General features: G+C 45.9%; 1 protein-coding gene across 1 annotated transcript; it reads left to right on the top strand.

Moving 5' to 3' along the window:
* The first annotated feature begins 618 nt into the window (after window positions 1-618).
* On the top strand, window positions 619-20,640 carry GALR1 (galanin receptor 1). Its single transcript, XM_025421957.3, has 3 exons — window positions 619-1,306; window positions 5,679-5,744; window positions 12,318-20,640. Exons 1-3 carry the CDS (start codon window positions 635-637, stop codon window positions 12,633-12,635), a joined length of 1,056 nt encoding a protein of 351 aa, XP_025277742.1. The 5' UTR covers window positions 619-634; the 3' UTR covers window positions 12,636-20,640.
* Window positions 20,641-22,491: the final 1,851 nt, after the last annotated feature.

Raw genomic sequence — 22,491 nt, 5'->3', positions numbered from 1 at the left:
GCGCGCGCCGCGACTTCCGGGGGGACGCGGGAGGCCCCCAGGGGCGCGGGTTTCAGCGGGCTGTGTCTTCCACGTCTCTTGCTCCGGAGAGGCCCCGGAGCACCCCCTCTGCCGGCCCTCAGCCCTCGGGAAAGCGCCGGGATCCCTACAGAAACTGGGAAGGGGGCCAAGGCGCCCCGGGCGTGGAGGCGCGGGCAGCCCTCTCCACGAACTGCGCCGCGCGGTGCAGCGCGCCGCCTGTGCCCCGGGAAGCGGCTCTGCATCAGAGCAACAGGTGCGGCCCGAAGCCACTCCCGGAACGAGGGAACGGCCGGCCGGCAGGGACCCGAACCGGTAAGGCGCCGGGGGTCTCTGCCTCTCGGCGGCCGCGCGGAGGGCAGAGGGAACCCCGCGCTCTCGGGACCCACCCTCGCCCCGGAAGGTCCAGATCGCGGCTCCTCGCGGGCGGCCTGGCACAAACCTGGTGCGAGTAGGCTCAGCCGCAGGGTGCAGGGTGCAGGGTGCAGGGTGCGTGCCCATCGCGGAGCCTTAGGATCAGAGACTCGCGCTCTCCGTGCTGGGGCCAGGACCCCGCGTCCTCGGAGCCTTCTTCCACGGCGGGCACCGTCGCCAGCGCGCCCGGGCCGCTTGGGGCATGGAGCTGGCCGCCGGCAACCTCAGCGAGGGGAATGCGAGCGGGCCCGAGCCCCCAGCCCCGGAGCCCAGGCCGCTCTTCGGCATAGGCATCGGCGTCGAGAACTTCATCACTCTGGTGCTGTTTGGCCTGATCTTCGCGTTCGGGGTGCTGGGCAACAGTCTGGTGATCACGGTGCTGGCGCGCAGCAAGCCGGGCAAGCCGCGCAGCACCACCAACCTGTTCATCCTCAACCTGAGCATCGCCGACCTGGCCTACCTGCTCTTCTGCATCCCCTTCCAGGCCACGGTGTACGCGCTGCCCACCTGGGTGCTGGGCGCCTTCATCTGCAGGTTCATCCACTACTTCTTCACTGTCTCCATGCTGGTCAGCATCTTCACCCTGGCCGCGATGTCGGTGGACCGCTACGTGGCCATCGTGCACTCCCGGCGCTCCTCCTCCCTGCGGGTGTCCCGCAACGCGCTACTGGGCGTGGGCTTCATCTGGGCGCTGTCCATCGCCATGGCCTCCCCGGTGGCCTACCACCGCCGCCTCTTCCACTGGGAAGTCCGAAACCAGACCTTCTGCTGGGAAGAGTGGCCCAACCAGGGCCACAAGAAGGCCTACGTGGTGTGCACCTTTGTCTTCGGCTACCTGTTGCCGCTTCTGCTCATATGCTTCTGCTACGCCAAGGTGGGTGCGTGCAGGGCTCGGGCAGGGGCGCGGGCAGGGGTTCTGGCCCAGGCTCCTGTGATTCCAGGGTCGCCACCCCTCTGGCCCCTTTAGGAGCCCTGCTGCCCTTGCCGGGCGGGGTGGATGGTGTGGGAGACGGTGCGCCAGAAAGTGACTTGGAGGCTGGGAGCGGCTGGGAAAGTTTGCAGGTCACTTCCAGGAGGTCCCGCTTCCCCTCGGCCTCCCTGACTTTGTCCCCGGGCCTCCAAATGCTAGAGAAACCCCTATCAGAGGAGGGGTGGTGCTGGGTTTGGGGCACTCACACCCGGCATAGCCTGGGGATCTGTGGGCCACCTGCAGAGCCCCAGGGGGAGCTCAGTCAGCCTGAGCAGGCCATGCCCCTCTCTCATGCTCCCCTCCCCGGTGGTCCCCCAGGGCACCTGCTCCTCTGTGAAACCCCTGCTCCTGGTGACAGCAACAGCACTTTGAACTGGATTTTACCCCAAGCTTTAGCTTTATAAACCCAAGTGCTAAAGGAATATTTCTTCACAGAATCTTGACCTGAGGCTCCAGAGGACTTTGGATGCATGGGTTTCAATTCTGTTAAGAAGGGTTGTGTAGACAATATAAAGTGATTCAGGCCCAAATCCCTGACTCTCCTGGAGATGGGCATCATTGACAGTCTGGCCCAGCTACCCCCTCCCTCCTTACCCAGAAAATTGCTCCTACCCTCCCTTCCCAAAGCTCTGCAGAGCTCAGCACACTCACAGCGTCTCTCATTAATAACACAGGGTTTTGCAGATGGCATCCTGATCAGTCTTCAACTTTTTGGAGACACTTGTTTGTGTTTGAGTAAGAACAATGCTCTATCATGTGAACCCCAGGTCCCCAGCACACTCTCAGAATGTCATCGCCATAAGGAGAACATCTCTGTAGCCAAAGTTTGAAGTTCCCAGCATTTTATTTTCATCTTTCTCTGACTCTCATTCTGTTCCTGATGAGGCCATGACTATAGAGCCACGGATAACCAGATCACAGAGAGCAATAATTACCCACATTCAATTCATAAAGTGGTTTCCCCAGCAAAAGTGTTTACCACAAGCCCCCTGCTTTCTTTGTACCCTGCCCCATGTCATCTGTGTAGAGTTATATCTGTTTGAATGGTGATAGTATTGGATATTATCTGCAAGAGTGGCCTGCATCGAAGGGTTATATATAAGGAAACACAGAGGAGATGGGGCAGGAGAGGGCATTTGGAAGCTAGCTCTTTGATAAACTGCTGGTTTATTCACTTAGCCTTCTTCAAATGCAAAAAAATAAAAATAAAAATAAAAAATAATGTGGTTCTACCACTGTGGTAATCCCGTAAGCAGCTGTCTCACTGGAGCAAGCCTGTGAGTGGGAGCATCAGGGAAGGGCTTGGGGGATGTAAAGCAAGGGCCCAGATGATGACACTGGTAAATGGTTCAGAAAGGGTCCTAGGGCAGTTTCCAGTCACCGGGGAAGGGCCCTAGGGGCATGAAGCTCAGGACTAGAAGTGTTCTTAGGAGATTTGGTGTGACTCACTCACCTGAAGTAGAGCTGAAGCATGCTCTGCTTTCACCTCCCAGAACTCTATGAGTCTTCTCGATGGAAATGACAAGGCAAACTTTTTAAGAAAAATTAGCCTAAAAATTTCTATCATTTGAAAATTTATGAAAATCACACATAGGGCAAAGTTTCATCATAATTCTAAAAAATTCAACAAACACATGAACATCAGGATACTTTTTATATGGAAATAGCTTGTTTTTAAGCATAACTGGAAATTTCTTTTAAATCCAAGCTCATATTGGCACATTCGCTACAGGGCTTGGATAAGAGCTTAGGTGTTTTTTTCTAGCTGCTTTTCTTTGGTTCCATCATTAAAGAACGTTGTTGAGGTAATGATTCTTCTTCTTGAATGTGAGGTTCAGAACTGGCCGTTTCTCCAACGCCCAAGACTGATGGCCACAATGAAAAATCACAAATAGTCCCAAAGTCACCTGAAATTACATTTTCCCCTTTTTTTTCCCCAAGAAAGGAATTGCATTCAAGTGTTACCTTCTATTCCCCAAACCTTACGACTTTGTGTACAACAGTTTGTGTCTGCCAGTCCCTGAGAAACATGGAGAATGCCTGGGCTGGTGTGTACTTGCATGGGACTGTCCTCTCCTTTCTTGGAGGGAATTCTTGTTTGGGACCCTCCACCATCTGATCTGAGTGTAAACTCTTCACATGCCCACATGCCAAGTTCTCCCACATCTGATACCCAAGATGACGTTGGCTCGGGTTTGAACGTATGCCTCCTACACACACTCCTAAGTGCATAGAACCCGGGAGTGATACCATGATGCCATCATCATCCTTTAAAGGAATGTAGTTATAACCCATCATGATACCTTTGATGACAAGACCTCATTGAATACACATCAATATATGCATTGTAACACATCAGTGTGTGCTCATACTATGGGCTGTTGAAGGAAAACACAGTGAAGAAAACTATACTTGGGTATTTTTCTGTTGACCACTCAACAACATTCCACAGGTGGCCTCAGGTCACTGAGTTGTGATGCAACTGAGTTTGCTGAAGGGATGAATAGATCTCGGGCAGTGTTATGAAGCAGATAACATTTGACTTTTCTGTTTGGCCTCCTCTCTAATTGGCCCTTTCTGAATTTGTTTTGTTGCCTGTCCTCTGATCTCTCTTCCTGTCCTTTGTCCTCAATGACCAGTGTCCTCCTGTGGTCTCTTGGGGGAAGGCTGCCAGCAGGGAAACTCACTAGGCCCGTCCTCTCCAGACAAGATCCTGCAAAAGCTCCTCTGTTTTTCTCTTACCTTCAGTTCAGTTGTAAATCCCTACATATAACCCAAATGTTTCATGTCATTTCTCCTGAGTATTACACTGGCAAGAGAAGGCAAAAATAGTTTCTCATGAATGAAGCCAGCATCTCTCAGGAGATCCTCTGACAGGAATGTTCATTGTAAAACCTCGCAAAATGGTCTCTATATCCCCCAATTTCTGTTGGCAGAACAGTTAACTAATCCACTGTCAATCTACGGAAAGTGATCCCAAATGTTACTGTACCAAGTGATAGACTTGTCTTGTTGGAGATGATGCTGAGCCACTGTAGGAAGTGAGAAGCAGTTTAGTATGGCCGAGAATCTGGAGTCAGGAATTCACACCCCCGTGATGTCTGCTTAACTCACTTAGAGCTCATGGAGTTGGTAAATAAATCCTGTAGTTTCTTAATTAGGGTATAACTGATCACTGCAGAAATCCTGCATCTAGCTGAGGGCGGCAGACTTTTGCAGTAAGTCCAAACTGATTGCATTATTCCCACGCTGAAGTGCTGGAGGGAAACAAGACAGTGTCTGGAACGTGGTTTCTAGTTCTCTCAGAGCCTCATTTGGCAAACTACGGACAACCCAAAGCCCTTAGTCACCCAGAGGCTAATTTTTCCTTAGATGTTCACTCAGATGGTCTATAAAAATGAACACCAGCATGGGTCTGCAAGCTTGGCCCTGTTGGCAAGAACGAACCTCTGTTGTAAATCCCTACATGTAACCCAAATGTTTCATGTCGTTTCTCCTGAGTATTACACTGGCAAGAGGAGGCAAAAATAGTTTCTCTAATGAATGAAGCCAGTGTCTATCAGGAGATCCCCTGACAGGAATGTTCATTGTAAAACCTCACTAAATGGTCTCTAAATCCCCCAAGAAGCTGAATCTCCCACATGTGAGTTGTCTAAAAGCACAGCACAGTGGGCAGGATTAGAATAAAGAGCTAAGGGAAACCAGGTGGGTGAGTATTTGGTGTAAGGACCCCACAACAGAAAACAGAAGGAATGAGAGGAGGCAAACATTGGCAGCACTGGACATCGGTCTGCGCACATCATCTGGATTGGCTCCCTTGCTTGCTTCCTCCATTGGGTGGTGCCCTGGAGGGACACCTTTAGTAGTTCCACACGCCTAGGATGTAGCCTTGCACCTGCCGTACAGAAAAGACCTGCTGATTGTTAAAATGTGGAATCTTGGGGAAACCGAGGTGGAATGTAAGCCAGTAAGAATGCATATGTGGGTAGCAGTGTGGTCCTTTCTGGACAAAACCTCAGAGCCACCCCCACCCCCCCAGAACTCTCTTCAGACAGATTCCGTGACCACAAACTGCCTCTGGATAGTCCCAAAAGGTAGAGAAACAGATGCAGTTGGCAGTCCATGTGCATCGTTACTTTGGCTTCTTATGTGCATTTCTATTTGAATGATTATTTTAAGTCATAGGATTCCTATGTCAGGTCGCGGATTGTCAGCGTGAATCAGACCATGAACAGTGGGCACCAGGTGGATGCTTTTATTAGTCTGTGTTTTCCAGGTGCTTAACCATTTGCATAAAAAGTTGAAGAACATGTCAAAGAAGTCTGAAGCATCGAAGAAAAAGGTAATATTCACAAATATATATTTATGTAGATAGATTGCTTAGTTGATTTTTAAGCCTGATTGTCCTTCTGTCCATTCACTGTCATGAAATTTAGGTTCCTTGGTACAGACATTTGAGACAAACCTCTTAATGTGAGGCACAGGATAGGGATGGAAAGTCGGTGCCAGAGTGCATCCCAGGTGACCAGATGCTGCATTAAAACTTAGACGGAGGTTTGGAGAGGTGAGGGAAGGGGTAGTTTTTTGGATTCTAAGCCTCTTTAGGAGGTGTGTTCTAGGTTGATCATTGTAGAGTTGCTGACATCCATGATCTGCACACAACCATTTTATTGTATGTTTGCCATCACTGATGTGATTCTAGAAGGCTCTGGCTTGACTGCCTTTTCAGAGAATGTTACTTTAATCTCTCCCCTAAGCCCCAAGATCAGAGGCATTGTCCTTCTGTCTTCCTTCTGGACCTGTGTGGACCCTAGTCCTCCTAGGGAGGCAGGGGAGGGGCCTTAAGGGGACTTCTATTCATTTTTGATTGTCTTTCTCATCCAATGAATCCTGATTTAAACAAAGTTCTCCTGAATCGTATTAAAGCATCTAACATCCTGGTATTTATTATAGTTCACATTCTGAGACAAGACTATGTCACAAATCAGAATTAATCTCACTCTTAACACAATAGCTGTGTAACCTCTGGCTTTAGAAAGTGGACTAAGAGTATTGGACAAGATGTTTAAGGAGGGGATCATAGCCAGACACCGTTATCCCCAAATGTCAGTCATAACATCCCAAAGTAGCTTGTTTGTCCTTCTAAACATTTATTATGATCAAGGACACATAATTGGCAGAAATTATAGTTTGATCACATTTATTTTAAAAAATTCTACTTAAATAAAGCCCTTCCTGACCTTCCCTGCTTATAACACAGCTGAAACCATGTCTGTTCTCAGACTGGATGGAAAGAAGTGGTAGGAACTGGTGAAGAAGCCTGCCGTGTAACCTGCGTTCCGAATACGGTCATGTGGTGTTTATGGTAGCCACCGAAGGATGAAAGGTGCAGCAGAGATAACAAGCATGTCTCGCCTCTTCCATTCATTGGTCCGTCCTTCCATCCCAGCCCTTTTGTGGGCTTCCTTCTAAGTTTCTGGATTCCTTTAAACAGCTGGCAGAGCGTATGGGTGGAGTCATCCCTGAAGCTGCTCTTTCTCTCCTCCGTTTTCAGGGATGTTGTTATGCTGGACTCTTCCCATTTCTTTAGTCTGCCTTTTAGCTTGTCCTCTGAGCCACTGTCTCCAAGAAAATGATTCATTACAAACAATTAAGGATTGTTTGTTGTTCCCCGGGGTAGTTCTGTGTGGAGCACTCGCCTGCCCTCTGGGCCAGAGCTGACCCTGTGGGACAGACGAGGACTCTTCCCATGTGGAGCTTGCCGGGGGGAGGCCCAGCGTGTGCCCATGGGAGGACCTGGCCTGCCCACTTCCGCCGTGGGGATGCCCCGGTCCACGCCGTGTGCTTACCACCCAGGCTGGAACCAGTCGGGCTGTGGGTCCCATCAGGCGCTTGTGGTCACCAAGTGTTTCAGAGAGGCTGGGGAAGTTGGCAGTGAAGAACAAAGCAATGAGAAGAATGAAAATAGATCTTGTAAAAAATAATTGGAAAAGCTTCTTCTGCTTTACGGTGAAAATCTCTACAGATCAGTTTAACAGTTTCTGCATTTGGTTTTACAGATACGTATGTGTATGGTGTGTGTGTACACGTGTCTATATGCATCTGTGTGTGTATATTATATGTGTTTTATATGTGAGAGTGTATGTGTGTGTACAGGTGTGCATTTACCGTGTGTGCATGTATATGTGTATATGTGCACGTATACAACATATATGCACATATATTATGTGTGTCACACAGAAGAAATATGTATATATACATGTGTGAGCACATGCATGTGTACATGCACACGTATATATTATAAATGCACACTTGCAATATGTGTGCATGTATGCACACATGCGAACATATCAGAACATGTGTGCATATCATATGCACATGTGTGTAAATATAGTTCTTATCATAGGAGAGGATTTAGCATTTGGAGGTGGGAAGGTTTTCTCTTCCATTGGCAAATCTTCTGACCCTTAACAGCCCTGAACAGATGTCAGATCTCTTTTGATACATTTAATTGCCTCCTTGTTTGCATAGAACAAACAAGGTGTGGTGCTGGTGGTGGTGTGCATGCCCACGTCTGAGCAAGAGGCAGCAGGGAGGTGCAGGGACAGGTAGGAAGAGGGCAAAGGGCGGGGAAGGGGAGGAGGCCTGGTCTGGTAGAGAAGCCCGGGTGGGCCGCACCTCACTGGTGGCAGAGACAGACCGGCTCCTGGTGGTTTTCCCCGCGGGTCTCCGCCCAGGCAAGTGTGTGACATGTGAATGCTCAGTCCCTGGGGGACAGGGCTCTGCTTGGTACAGATGCCCTTGTTCACTCATCTCAGCTGCACAGGTTTGCAGCACAGCTCCTCCGCGGTGTAGAGCACCCTTCCTCCGCGCTGCCTCCATCCATGCAGGGGCTCTGTGTTCAGGTGCACAATGCTCGTGGGGTGGAGAGTTAGGACTTCATGCTGAGCAGTTATTCTGCGTGTTTGGAGGAACAAGGAAGAACGTGATCTCCAATGTAGAAATAATAGTAATGATAGTGCAGAGTGCTGGGGTTGATTGGACACTCTCCTATACACGAGAGATGTTTCCTGGCATGAGACTGATCAGACACGGGCCCGGGACTCTGTGGTCATTTCTGGAAGCCTCCAGAATGGGACATACATGTATGGGATGGGCATCTCTACGGGGAAACCGGATTAAAGGCTCCCTTGACACCTGTCGCCTGGGTTCCTTTAGCAGCTGCCCCCCCGCCTCCCACCACCACTACCCACATACCCTGGGCTTGAAGTAAGTCTGCAAGCTTCCTGTTGGGCATTTACTAGCTTAGGAAATGTTTTCATCATTCTCTTCTCTCGGCTAAGCTCCATTAGATGTATTGTGAGTAGGATTCTTTGAAGGAAGAACAGATGTCTCAGATGACTTTGAAGGAGAACATCTCACAGGAGGAAGAGAGATGAATATTTTTCAGATACTATCAGTATAAAGAGAAAAAAAGGAATACCCAACAAGGTTATAAAGGACTCAATCTCAAGGATAATGAGTTAGAGATTTTTATACATGACTTTAAAGGATGCTTTCTTTCTGTATCAAGAATCAGTGTTGGGATTCGATCCGCTGTACAAACAAGGGACATCACACATACCCTGGGTATGACTTCCTCTCTGATGATGTCAGTGATGGAATGAAAAAAAAAAAACGTGTAAGAAATTAAGAACAGTCAGCCTCATTCTCCACAGAGAGGCATCCTCTCGTTACAATCTGACCTTTCGAATAGAAAGAGAGCAAGGAGCTTCCCCCACAGTCTCTCCGAGGCAAAGACATGGTTTGGCGTCCATGGCTGTCAAGCTGGCGACAGCATCGCCTTTCATTCGAGGTGGATAAGGGCTTTCATGGCAGCTTTTATGTAATTCCCCAGAGGTTCTTCGAACACCACCAAGCTTTTCAGAAAGGCAAGTACCTAACATCCTTACCTACTGCACCAAGCCGTGGCAGCGAGGGGAGGCCCAGAGCTCTGTGTTTTCACAGGCGGCATCCTGGGTGATGACGGGCGCCCAGAGATGACGGCCCAGGTCTGGGGTTGGTCCAGTGCATTATTCTGAGCAGCTCTGTAAGTCAGAGCTGGTGTCATCGGTGCCGGCGGCCTGAGGGCAGAGCTGGAAGCCGCGGGTGGTGACAGAGGATGCCGTCTGCCCGTGCGGCCTCCCTTCCTGAGCGCGGCTGTGCAGAGGACCTGCAGGAGTCTGCGCCAGGGGGACAGAAGACGACAGACACCTGATGTCTCCGGCCACGCACCTGGACGCCGCAGAGGCTGACTGCATATCAGAGACTATTGTCTATTGTAAATGCAACCCTGTCGCATTCAACACCATGGATAGACCCAGAACAAAGCCTTGTTCCGGGTTCTGAGAAGACCCAGGCCATCACTAAAAATAAAAAGGTAAATTTTGAATGCATTGCAACGCACACGTACACAAAATATCCCACACTCATGCAATTTACCTGTGCCCCACAGATTTTGATACATTATGATCATATCAATAAGCTGCTGGGGCCTATTTCTGTCCTAGGCTTGGCACTTAGTAGAAACTTCCTGAGAGATGCTTGAAACGGGATCTCCAGAGGGTATTCATTTGGGGAAGTAGAAACATGTCCTCATTGTCTTAGAAGGAAAAGACGATGTGCTCTGTTCTATTTGTAGGTATAATTATGTCTAGATTGTTTTTGATGAAATCATCTGGGAAGGGAATCTCTCGTCCACTAATGGATAGTGGATTGATAGCAGACAATCTGCTAATACATGTGAGCAAATTTCATGTTTGCTTTGTGTATCATGGAGTAATTGGCTTTAATATGTAATCCTGTCACCCTATAAAAAACCTGTTGTCAGATTTTACCTGAGCTGTGAGCGTCTGAATGCATGAGGCATGGTCAGAATCGTTTCGCCAAGGCCCAGGGAGGTTACCTCCTCTTCCTAAGGCTGCACAGCCAGGTTATAGCTGGCATTTGCACAGTTCTGGGCGCCTTGTGATGGTGAGCTGTCCTGTCACCCCTGCCGCTCCCGATGGGGTTGCTCTGACCTTGCCCTGGAATCCCACTCCCTCCAGCCTTTCTGCCCCCACCTGGTTACAGAATGCTTGGCTTCCAGCCCATGTCTTGGAGAGATGTGTGCGGTGTGTGGTTCACTGCCTGGCATGACAGAGGGGTCCTCACCGTGGACCTACATACTGCATCCTGCCCTCGCTCAGGATGCGAGGACATGAGAGTGAGCATCCCTGTGCTCTTAATTAAACCCTCTTCCTTCTGTCTGCATCCATCCTGCCAACCCTTCTCCCCCCTTATCCATCAATTCTGGTCAGGATTCGCTTTTCGGTGGAAGGGAAAGCCCTGGCGGGGACCAGGAAAAGTGTGGCCTTACCCTTTCCTGTGTGGGTCGGGTGCTGGTGACCGGGACATCAGACTTCCATGTTTCCACTGCACAGATTCACGCAACCTGGGCTCAGTCTGAGAGAGGACACCAAGGGGCTTCCAGCCTGCATCGCTCCTGTCCTATAGATCCCCTTGCTCTGCGAGGAGTGGGCCTACTGGTGGTGAACTGGGAGCCGGACAGCGGTGTACAGGGGGCTGGGACCGTTGTTCCGTCTGCGGGCCAGGCAACTTTGGTTGCCCACCTAGGTGCCCTGATGCTCTGCTTAACCTGCCAGCAGCCCAGGCAGTGAAGCAAAGCAGTAGACGGGCTTTAGTCTACTAAAGTCTACTTAGTCATGGGGGTCACATGACCTGGCTTCTGGCTCTAACGTGGCATTTGCCTCTGGAGCATTAAGGCACCTGTCTCGACCAGTCCAAACATCAGCTTTCTCATCTTGGACCCATGATCCTGACCAGGTCTGCTTCCTGCTCATGGCCAGCAGTCACACAGTGAGATGCCCAGTCCCCCACCACCACCCCGGTACCGCTGTGGCCATCGGGGGGTCAGGACCCTACTTGCTTCCTGAGCCACCACATGTTGGCAGGCTGGGCAACCTCTTAAGGAAGGAGCCAGCTGATCATGTTGTATGGCAGTTTAAAGAATATGAAGAGGCCACTGTCTTTTGTTTGAAGCCACAGATCGAGTTTCCAACTGATCACAGCATTAGTATCTAGTCATCGCCTTTCAAATGTGTACCAACCAGCTGCCATGAAACATGGAAAAGGTGGTCCTCAGGCTCAATCCCACCCACCGAGGAGGTAACAGGCACTAACTGGAAGCCAGAGGGAAGGCTCCTCTTGGGTTGAGGTCCAGAGGTCCTTAATCAGCTTCTGCTTTCTTACATCCCCTGCTTGGCCCAGAGCTCAAAGGAAACATGCGAGTCCTGCCTCTGCCTCTGCCTCTGCCTCTAGGTGTTTTCTGATTTAGGGGTGGCAAGGGAAGGGTCATGTGCAAGCCAGGAAATGGAGCTGACTGGCTCCCGGAAAGAAATGGAGGTGTCTCATGGGAATGTGTCAATGTGTTGAGGTCTTCCACTTGCCAGAGCTTAACAAGGAGAAACAAAAAAAATACACCATCTGTCGGGGCCACCGGGGGAGAGGGTGTGAGTGCTCACTGAGCTGCCTCTCACCTGGAACTGTTTCAGCATGCACCCTGCTCAGAGCTTTGTAGGTTTTGGAATTTAAAGATTAAATAGTGTTTCGTCTCTGTGCATTTCTATTCCCATGATCCAGTGTTTGCTTCCCGTGATCCTCAGGCATTTCACATACGTGGTGGACTTATTCCAGTGCAGGTCCCAAACAAGTGTTGAACAAAACCATGTATATGAAGTCCCGGTTAACACTTAAAGCAAAGTTTGATAGTCTTATTTCATGGCAATAGGCATAAAATGAGCTTAGAGCGTGTTTTAAGGCTCTGGATGCTTTTCCTGTGATAATTGATATGTGTGTTTTCCTCTTCCTCTCCTAGACTGCACAGACAGTTCTGGTGGTGGTTGTGGTTTTTGGGATATCCTGGCTGCCGCACCACGTCATCAATCTCTGGGCTGAGTTTGGGGTTTTTCCGCTGACCCCCGCCTCCTTCCTCTTCAGAATCGCTGCCCACTGCCTGGCGTACAGTAATTCCTCGGTGAATCCCATCATATATGCTTTTCTCTCCGAGAATTTTAGGAAGGCTTATAAGCAAGTGTTCAAGTGCCGCACTCACAGTGAATCGCCTCTTAATGATACTAAAGAGAACAGAAGTCGAGTAGACACCCCGCCATCCACCAACTGCACTCACGTGTGAGAACAGCAATAGCGCTCTTGTGCACCAGACACAAAGCTGTAGGGGAGGGGTTGAGCAAGGCTGCAACTTCTTATGCTCACCACCATTCATGTCATTCCCATTACATTACACTTGGTTTTTAAAAAAGTGCTTTGATCCGTTTGGGAAATCTCTAGGTCTAGTAAAGATTATTTCTAAATTTTATTTCAAAAACAAAAGGAGATGCTATGTAGTTTCATACTTCTACAGAAATGAAAGTTTAGTAGAGTTCCCTAGATGTGATCAGTTCTTCATAGAATGAGGACTAAGGACCTAAATATTGTTGGGAATATTGGCAATCTACATTTTGAAGCAACTTTATTTAGAAAATACAGCTACATGTTGATTCTTCAATTTTAAGAAAAGAGGTGATATTGTAAGCTGTGTGTTTTAGAATGTGATCACGGACACATGATGAAAGTTTTACCTGAATTTAATTTTTGTGGCTGTTTGTAGAGAGACACATCTATTAAGTGGAAGTAAGACTTGCCAAGCTTATTTGCACAGGCTGCATTTGCTGCCAACTGTAAATAGGGAGCAGGGTTTCTGGGGATGAGCTGCTCCCACCTGTGGTCTTGAGGTCCCTTAAGTATCTTCAGACATCAGCTGCTGTGTAGCAGTGATTCGGCGTGGCAGCCGTGGGTGCCGTCCTTACAACTATCCTGTGACGTAGGCTTTGTAGAATTAACTGAAAAAAAAAATCAGGGAAAAAAATGCCAAATACAACTATTCTGATAGTAGAAGCTTCAAGTGAGATTCGAGAAGGAAACTGGTCATTACAGTTTTACAAATCTACTTGCCTGGGGTATTAGCTGTGCCTCGAACAGAACTGAGCCAAAAGATAGTTAAAAAATAAATCAGTGAAGACACTGTGTAAATAACGATTTCTATGGGGCCAGAGAGAAGTCAGAATTCAGTGAGCCATGTGTGGCAATGGGTGTGTCACGTGCAGAAACCATACTCAACGTCTGATCCAGAAAACGTTTGAAGAAAAGGAATCTTCTGAACAGGTATACCCAGGGATATATGTTGTACAAACAAATGCTTTTTTCATTAAGTTTGTAGTAATGTTAAAACGCACATTTACCCAAAATATTACTTCCTCTGGAAATGTCACTTTGAGGTTAAAATGATCACAAGCTGAATTTCAGATGTGGGTTTCACAACAATTTCATATTTATTCATGTTTACAATAAAAAAAAGGGATGAAAAGATTAACTTATCCTATCTTAGGACAGTAGTTTTCAGACTACAGGACTTTGATATATTTTAGAATACAAAAACAAGACTTTTTTTAAAACAGGATTAGCATAATGTACACCTGTGTCAAATCAAAATTCCATATGAAATAGCAAATTTTAGATAAAAACAAACTTGATATAAGTCTTTTCATGTTATGTATTTATTGTCACTAATTATGTTCCTCCCACAAACAATATTGACATTTGCAATGGTCTGATTCTGCCGCCAGAAGAGGAGAAAGTCTTTGAAAGGATGGGAAATCATGAGCTCTCATGTTGGGTGCCTAGAGAAACAACTTGTGTGTATGCATATGTGAGTATTTTGAAGAATAGTTTAAGTCCTTTGCATGGAAAATTTTTTGCACTTTATTCAAGTAGAGCAGCGGAAACATTGTGTCTTGATGATGATACCTCATGTGCTTTGTGGAATTTGAAGTTGCAATTGCAAATGCCACAAGTTGTGTGTGTCAACTCACACAGAGAAGTGCCCTGGCTGCCTTTGGACTTGCACAGTTGGCAAAGGCCTCCTGCACCACAGCTGTTCATGTTCTCCCCTGCTGATTCCTCTACACATACATGGAAGTATTCAAAAAAAAATACAGTACCTAATGCTGCTATTTTGTAAGAAGCATGCGGAAGATGTCCTTGAACACGATGGACGTACTTACCCACATTGACTCCTCTGGTCTTTCCTATTTGTTTTTGGCACGACAGACGCTATTGGCATAGTCCCTAGCTGGTACCTGCAAAACCTCAAATGTGCTGCGTGTAGATGCAAATCACTTCATTTCGTATGTAGAGCCAGTGTTTCTCCTGCCCAACATCATTCCTCATATTCAGAGTGTAGGTGGTCCCTTGTATAACCAATTTCGATGTGGAGGGTCACTTACATCCTGCAAAGATCAGACCCTGTGAAGCTGTCTGCATGAGGAGTTCTGAGGGACAGTAACAGACTTCATCGCCCAGACAAGTGTTGGAGCATCTGCTTCCTAGGGGGCTGTTTTTCTAATATATCATCGATGCCACCAATCCAGAAGCACCTTTGCATCCTTCACTAAATAAAGAAGACCTCCCAAGGACACGCTTTTACTCGCAGCAGCCAGAGTAAAGGAGAAATACAAAGCAAAGGCAAATACAGCACTGTATTTGCCTTTGAAGTTGAGCTGCTTGAGAACCATGTTTTTCATTGACCTTCAAAGAAAATTGATGTTTTCCCCTTAGATTTGGCTGCCTCAGTGTCCCAAAGTGGCTGTTATTTTTCTGGACATTTGCTTTCACATTTGTGGACTGGCTCTGCAATATTAAATAGCCAAATTCCTGGCAGCTGCATACGTGGGTGCCCTGGCTTCAGTCTCCTACTGATGAGTGTAGAGACGTGGTTGGAAAGACTTTCTCATCCTGCATTCCCAGGAGATCTGTTCAATAGATGCTCTCTGCTCTTCCAACCATGTGCGTGCTCAGAGGCCATTCTCTGAGTGTTTTAGGTACATATTTTTTATTAATGCAATTGTTCTATATCCACGTTGGGAGTAGAATAGTCATTTCGACCTCTTCCTCCATCACTCCCCCTTGTGTTTCTCTCAACTCTTGCTTCCATCTGAGTTTCTCACTGTGATGTTTACCATAGTGAAATCTCTCCTTCGACTCAGACGTACTGAGTGACAGTGAAGAGGGGACGTGGCTGCTGAGCTGCATGAACCACTCATGCAGCTAGAAGCTTCATGCGTTTCACTAGAAGCTGCTCTTGAGTCACTTGGGGTCTTGCAGACGACTGTGTTTACCCAACACCTTGGACACCCTGAGACCGTGCAGTTAATAGTTTCTACATGTTAGCTGAAAGCCAAGGTCAGACTTCTCCCGAGCAGGAGAGAGGAACCTGGCTGGGCATCCATTCCCTTCCCACAGATGCCAGACACTTGTGAGCCCCAAACTGCTCCTGTTGAAGCAGATTGCATTAAATAAAATAATGGATAGCTTCGCCATGTTCTTGCTTCAAGGGATCTACTAAATGCATGTATATAGACTACACAGTCATAATTTGGGTAAATATATCAATGTGGCTACTTCCTCTGGAAATTCGTCATCTAAAATTTGTAAATTTGATCTACACTGACTGCAGATTTCTCCCAGGTTTTAGATTTGTAAGTGGCTTTCTATGTAAGGTAATCTTGTTCTTCTTGGCCATTAAAAACTGTTGCATATTAGGCTATTTGTCTAGTGGATGTTAATGGCTTGTTTACGTAGAAAAGCCATATATAGCAAAAGTAGGTGGCTTAAAACGCTGATGGTTGCCTATTGCTTTGGAAAGAAAAAAATTACAGAATGCAATTATATCTGATTTTAATCTATAAAGTATTTTGATTTTTCCCTTTTAGAAGTGGAAAACTTGAACCTGCTGGACAAGTTAACACACGGAGAACCTCTGATGCAGGCTGTGTCTACATGACAAGCACGTCTAAGGATAGGGTGCGGATATTGTAATGCATTGGTTAGGATGTTGTGTTTGTTTACTCTTCTTACCAGGGCAGGTTCACTTACACCTACCTTTTTAACTCTGGCTGTCTGCCTGGGATTCTGAGGTGGGCACATCTACTTGTTTGGCAAGATCTTTAGAAACATTAACAGGCCCTGGGCATTTGCTTCTCTACTATGCTGGGCGCTACTCACTGCTGGTTCCTGAGTGCATGCTCAGTGCACCCCTCACCAGCCCTTGCTCACGTGCATCTGGGAACTCAGGCTCTATCCTGGGTGCAGGTGCACTGGGAGGGGCCATTCTGGTGGGTGGGGAGTAAGCTATTAGTGTTTGTGTACATTGTGGAAACAGCCTCAGCTGGACTTTCTCTCTCTATCTGTTCTGATGCTGGCTAAGTTACCCATGTTTAAACAATCGTTTGGAGAACTGGTCCTATAGTTAAAGATTTTGATGTGATTTTTGGGGTGGAAAGCCTCATCCTTTCTGCTGGTGATCAGATGTCTGGATATCTCTGGTATCTCTGGGTATGTTGTGTGCATCCAAATTTTCAGCATGAGAGAAGTCAAAGTAGAGGTCAGCAGCTGCTGGAATAGATGGCAAGTGGGATCGGCCATTCGAATTCCTTACTCTCAGGCAGTGGTGATCAATAAGGTAACCTATCAACTGGGATGAATCTTAGGGTCCACTGTGGGTTTCCTAGGGGACACCATGCACTACAGCACCTTATTTCAAAAGATTGAACAGTGACTATTAAAACTGAAACATTTACGTGTCTTTCTGAAGCCCACTGTGGCTCCATTGAGCTCTTTTTCCCCTTTCAGTGAGCTTATTTTGGGGAGTCGAGGTAACATGCCATCCGGCGGGTAAAAGTGGGATGGCCCTGGCGCTGGAGCTGGAGAAGAACAGAAGTGTCTGGCTGCGCTTTACAGTGTGGTAAGCACCAGAGCACGTGTGAGGCACTCCTCCAGGAACAGAAAGGTAGTGGAGGCAAATCTCACACGGGACAGCTTACGTCCGCGTGACAGGGTGCACCTGGTGCCTGCACCGCCAATGTGGCAGGTGACATAGAGGTTTTGTTGTGATGGGATGTGTATCAGCCCCTAGGAGAAAATAGGTGAAACCCCCGCTTATGAAGCGGGGCACCAGGGGTGAGACCGGAGGCCTTCGGGATGTAAGGGGCCGTGGCTAGTGCCTAAAGGGTCGCCAAAGGAACAAGGAATCACCGAGTGCCGCCTCTGTGTCGGTGGCAGAGCCTGCTCCTCAGGGCCCTTGGACGTCGCAGACCTTCGGGCCAGGCACTGGGCTGGGGAGCAGACGCCGGGCTCCTCCTCTGCGGTTCCGCCCGCCCCAGCGCTTCTGCTTCTGTCGCCCCGGACCTCCGCGTCACATTCCCCTGGAAGCTGGTTAGAGACGGCTCATCCGAGGCGCACGCTGCCCACTGTCTGTGTGGGTTTTCCTGGTCCTGCCCCACTCACATTTGCATTCCTTACACACCTGGCCTCTTCCCTTCTCCCCGGCTTCTTTCTTCAGATCAATCATGTTTCACACTCGCCGTCTTCCAAATTTGTCATCGTTGTGGGGTCTCCGAATGACTTACACTTTTTACATCTTCTTGCTTTGGCTGGACTGATGACTTTTTCCTGGTTACATTGTACCGTATTTCTCCCTTTAACAGTGAAAGGTCAGGGGATCCCTGGGTGGCGCAGCAGTTTGGCGCCTGCCTTTGGCCCAGGGCGCGATCCTGGAGACCCGGGATCGAGTCCCACGTCGGGCTCCCGGTGCATGGAGCCTGCTTCTCCCTCTGCCTGTGTCTCTGCCTCTCTCTCTCTCTCTGTGACTATCATAAATAAATAAATTAAAAAAAAATAACAGTGAAAGGTCAGAAACACATGGTTTAGAGAAAATCACTTTTGTAAGGATCACAGATGACCACTTTTTTTCAGAGAATGGGGAGTCCGTAGAGCAGGTCCATGGGCACATCTGTCCAGAGGGCCCCCTTTTGAGTGCTGGCTCTGGTGATGCCACACCTTCAAGAGCTCCCCTGTGCCCTCCCTGAGGCCCTGCCTGGTTGTGCTGGATGAGTCTTCCCAACCGACTCCGCCCCTCCCTGCATCCACTTTGCTAAGAGATTCGAGCAGGTGAATGGCCTTTCCGTGATGCCTTGGGCTAGCTAGAGCTCTTTCCGATCTGCCATGACTGAAAATGAAATTTAGTGGAGCACTTTGGGGAACAGAACAGCCAAGGGGAAAGCACCAGAATCCAATTATAAGTGGGTGTCTTGCCATTTAACCTGCTACTGTGGGTACCACTAGTTAAACAGTCTCTTTTTAGAAATGACCATATCCAAGAAAGCAGCAGTGCATGGGGGGGTCACATTGATTTTTCAATGGAAACCTTCCCATCTTGTTAGAAAGAAAAATCATTGTAAACATGCAGTTATGGCACATTTTTTCCAGCTTTGACTAAGAGAAACTACGGATGGAAAGCACATCATTTCCCATTAAAGAGACTGTTGCTGGTGTGTAGATGTAGCTAATGAAATGGATTGCAATGATGCAGCTCAGGGTTGAGCAGGGCCCAGTGATACAGGGAGGATCTTCAGGCATGTGTGTCCTATTTATCCTTGTCACCTCAGGGTCCCATGGGGAACCTCACAGGAAAGATAGTGAGTGAGCAGATGCCTTGTGTGTGATATTTTCAAAACAAGGCTGGCATTGATAAAGAATTAAATTTAATAATCCTTTTAATATTAAATCAGATTATCAGTTAGGAATATTTACAAACTGAAATGGATACAGAAGTATCACTTTCCATTCACTGATTTTCTACGAGTCATACTTTATTGTCATATATTTCATAAAGATTGAAGATTTGACACCAAGGGATAGAAATGCAAAGTTTCCTTAAACATTGTTGGTATATCTTTTAATTTCTCAGGTTATACCTGCCTGAGTGAGGAGAGCTGTGCATTGTACCAAAGGTCATGGATGTTAGGGTACTTAGGGAGATTTGGTTTAATCCTGTTGGTCAGCTGCTGTTGGAAACACCGTCTTTGGCATTCTCACATATAAAAGAAGACTTGAAAGAGATGAACAAGTCTCAGAAACCCATTTGAATGAACTGAGACTTCTACAAGAAGGTACCAATGATGCTCTGGCCTCACCTTAGAGCCATGGTTCTCAATCTTGACCAAGTATCCGAATCTCTTGAAGAGCTTGTTTAAACAGATTACTGGGCCTCACCTCCAGAATTTCTGATTTGGTGCATTTGGGGTAGAGTCCCAAGATTTGCATTTCTAACAAGCTTTTTGGTAATATTCATTCTGCAAGTGCAGGGATCACATTTTTGGACCTCCTTCCCAATTTGAGTGGGTTGGAGATGGAGCCCAGGCATCTTTGTAAGGCCTCAGGCACACTGCCAGAGTTAAGAACCACTCAAGTTAAGTAGATGGCCCTCTGCACATCCAAACTTCTGTGGTTCTATGAAAAAGAAATTGCTTATACGGAATCTAAAGCATTCAGATTTTATTGTTTACATTGATCAGAGTCATAAAATATCTGTTCAACTATTATATTAGCCTATCTGCAGAAATTTACAAATTTTCAAAGTGTGAAGGAGTTTGATAACATACATGTAAGGATTTCAGAAATTATCATATTTTTCCCTTCAAAAAAATAGCTTGGTGGGAAAGGACACTTGTACATTAATTTTGTCCCCTCCCCTCCAATATATAGACTATAGCATTCTAATGTTACATGTGAATTTTTGAACTCAATGTTTAACTTAAATATATGCATGTCTTTCTATGCGACTGCTGATTTTTAACTACATTATTATCTCTAAGAGATAAATGTAACTTCTCTGTCTTTAAAGTTTTCAATTAATTATCTCATGATAATATAGTAGTATGGATAAAGAAGAAAATCTGTTTATATTGATTTTTTATTTTACTAATGTGATTGCTTAAACACTGCTGTATAAATAATGATGAGCATGGAACTTCTTATACCAGATGCTGTTACAACTACTCTCTGAGGTTTCTTTCTCTAAAATTTATCTTACCATCTATAAATTTAGTATGACTATCATATATAAGTTTAGCATGAATACCAGTAAACTTGCAAAGCCAAACACCAAAAATTGAGTTTATATTAATCCACTTAGTACCAGATGTGGTCATCCCCAATCACTTTGTGTTCTGCATGAAGTCTAGGTGGAATTTGTGATTTGAACCAATTTCTTGAATTGAAAATAAAATTTGTTCCTCGAAGTATTCTTACTTATGAGTATGCTATTTTCGAACAGAGTAATTGCCCCATTTTATAAGGCATATTTCCCTAAAGATAGGAATGCAATACAAAGTTGTTGAATTATATTAGTTTCACTCTTAGGGGAACCACTGTGGAAAATACAGAGGAATCATGTTGGTGGAAAACTGATGACTATGTTGATAAAAGTTTCCCCCCCCTTCCCTTCCTCTTCCTTTTGCCTCTCCTTCTTCCTCCTCTTATTCTCTTTCCCCTTCTCTGTTTTCTTTCTAAATACATGCCTATTGTTTTGCGAAAATGACACAGGATTACTATAAGAAATTATAAAGAAGAAAGAGCCATCATTAACATCTTTTAGACATCGCTTCAATGAATATACATACTAACAAAGGATGAAAGGAAGGGAGGGAGGGAGGGAGAAGGAAGTTCAGAAAAATTAGATCATAATATGCATTCTATTATAAATAATATTATTGACTTTAAAACTACTTGATTTTAATTGGCAAAATACAAAATGAAGTGAAATAAGAAGAATTGTTAAATTTTAAATAGTTGATCACTGTAAACTAAAACCAAAGATTATGTAAAGTTAATGGGAATCAGAGCCAAGTTGGTAACTACTAATACATTTAGGTTTAGACAGTATCTAATTTTCTTTCTCATAGAAAATTATTTTTCAAAAATCTTAATTCTTATTTCAGTTGACATATTGTTTACCAGTAGTTTTTTAAAAAAAATTCTCATATGAGCTCTTTATTTGGATTCATCTTGTCAAGTAGTATTTTGTTCCTCAAAGATGCTGTATTCTTGAGTTATTACATGTTGTAGAAGATTTATTTGTTGCCTTCATATATGGAGAAAAATCAAATATAAATTTATTTCATTGTACTGTATTTTCAAATGTATCTTTAGACCCAGCTCATAATTTTGATATTACTGGGAAGAAGTTGGGAGGTAAACTGATTTTCCCTATTTCAGATAACTAGCTTTCCCCCCTCCTCTGGATGCCCACTTGCTTTTTAGAATTATTGATGCCTGGTATTTTCACTAGGATGGGTATTTTCATCACTCTCTAATGCCTGAGTATTCTTTACAGATTGAATTATGATTCCACACAAGTGAAAGGAATATTCATATCTTCTTAGCCAGGTAATTTACAACCTTTTGGAATGTAAGGATTTTTTTTTTGAAACATAAACAATTACCAGGCTTTTATTATGAGAGTAATTGTGCTTTTAAAATATATTGATAGAGAAAGAGCAAAATGAAAAAAGGAGCGCAAACTACAGACTAATATCTCTTGTGAATATAGACATGAAATCCTCAATAAGATATTGGCAAATAATATCCAGCAATGTTTAAAAAGAATTATACACTGTGACCAAGGAGGATTTATTCTAGAAATGCAAGGCTAGATCATCATTCAAAAATTAATCAGTATGGGGCCCCTGGGTGGCTCAGTAGGTTAAGTGTCTGCCTTTGGCTCAAGCCATGATCCCAGGGTCTTAGGAACGAGGCCACCAATCAGGCTCCCTGTTCAGCGGGGAGCTGCTTCTCCCTCTCCCCCTTACTCATTTCCTCTCTCTCTCTTTCTCTCTTTCTCACCATCTCTCTCTGTCAAATGGGTAATAAATAAAATCTTTTAAAAAATTAATCAGTGTAATCTAATATTAGCAGGCTAGTAAAAAAATCATAGGGTCATAACTGATGTAGAAGATGCATTTGACAAAATCTAACACCTATTTATACTTGAAAATTTTGAGCAAACAAGGAACAGAGGGGAACTTCCTCAACTTCATAAATATTATTTACATTAAACCTTACAGCTTACATCATACCTAATATGAAAGACTGAA

The sequence above is a fragment of the Canis lupus genome, chromosome 1 (genome assembly GCF_003254725.2).
Source record: "Canis lupus dingo isolate Sandy chromosome 1, ASM325472v2, whole genome shotgun sequence".
Classification (NCBI taxonomy): domain Eukaryota; kingdom Metazoa; phylum Chordata; class Mammalia; order Carnivora; family Canidae; genus Canis; species Canis lupus.
The sequence above is the reverse complement of the archived record's forward strand: the minus strand, read 5'-3'. Positions and strand labels throughout refer to the sequence as shown.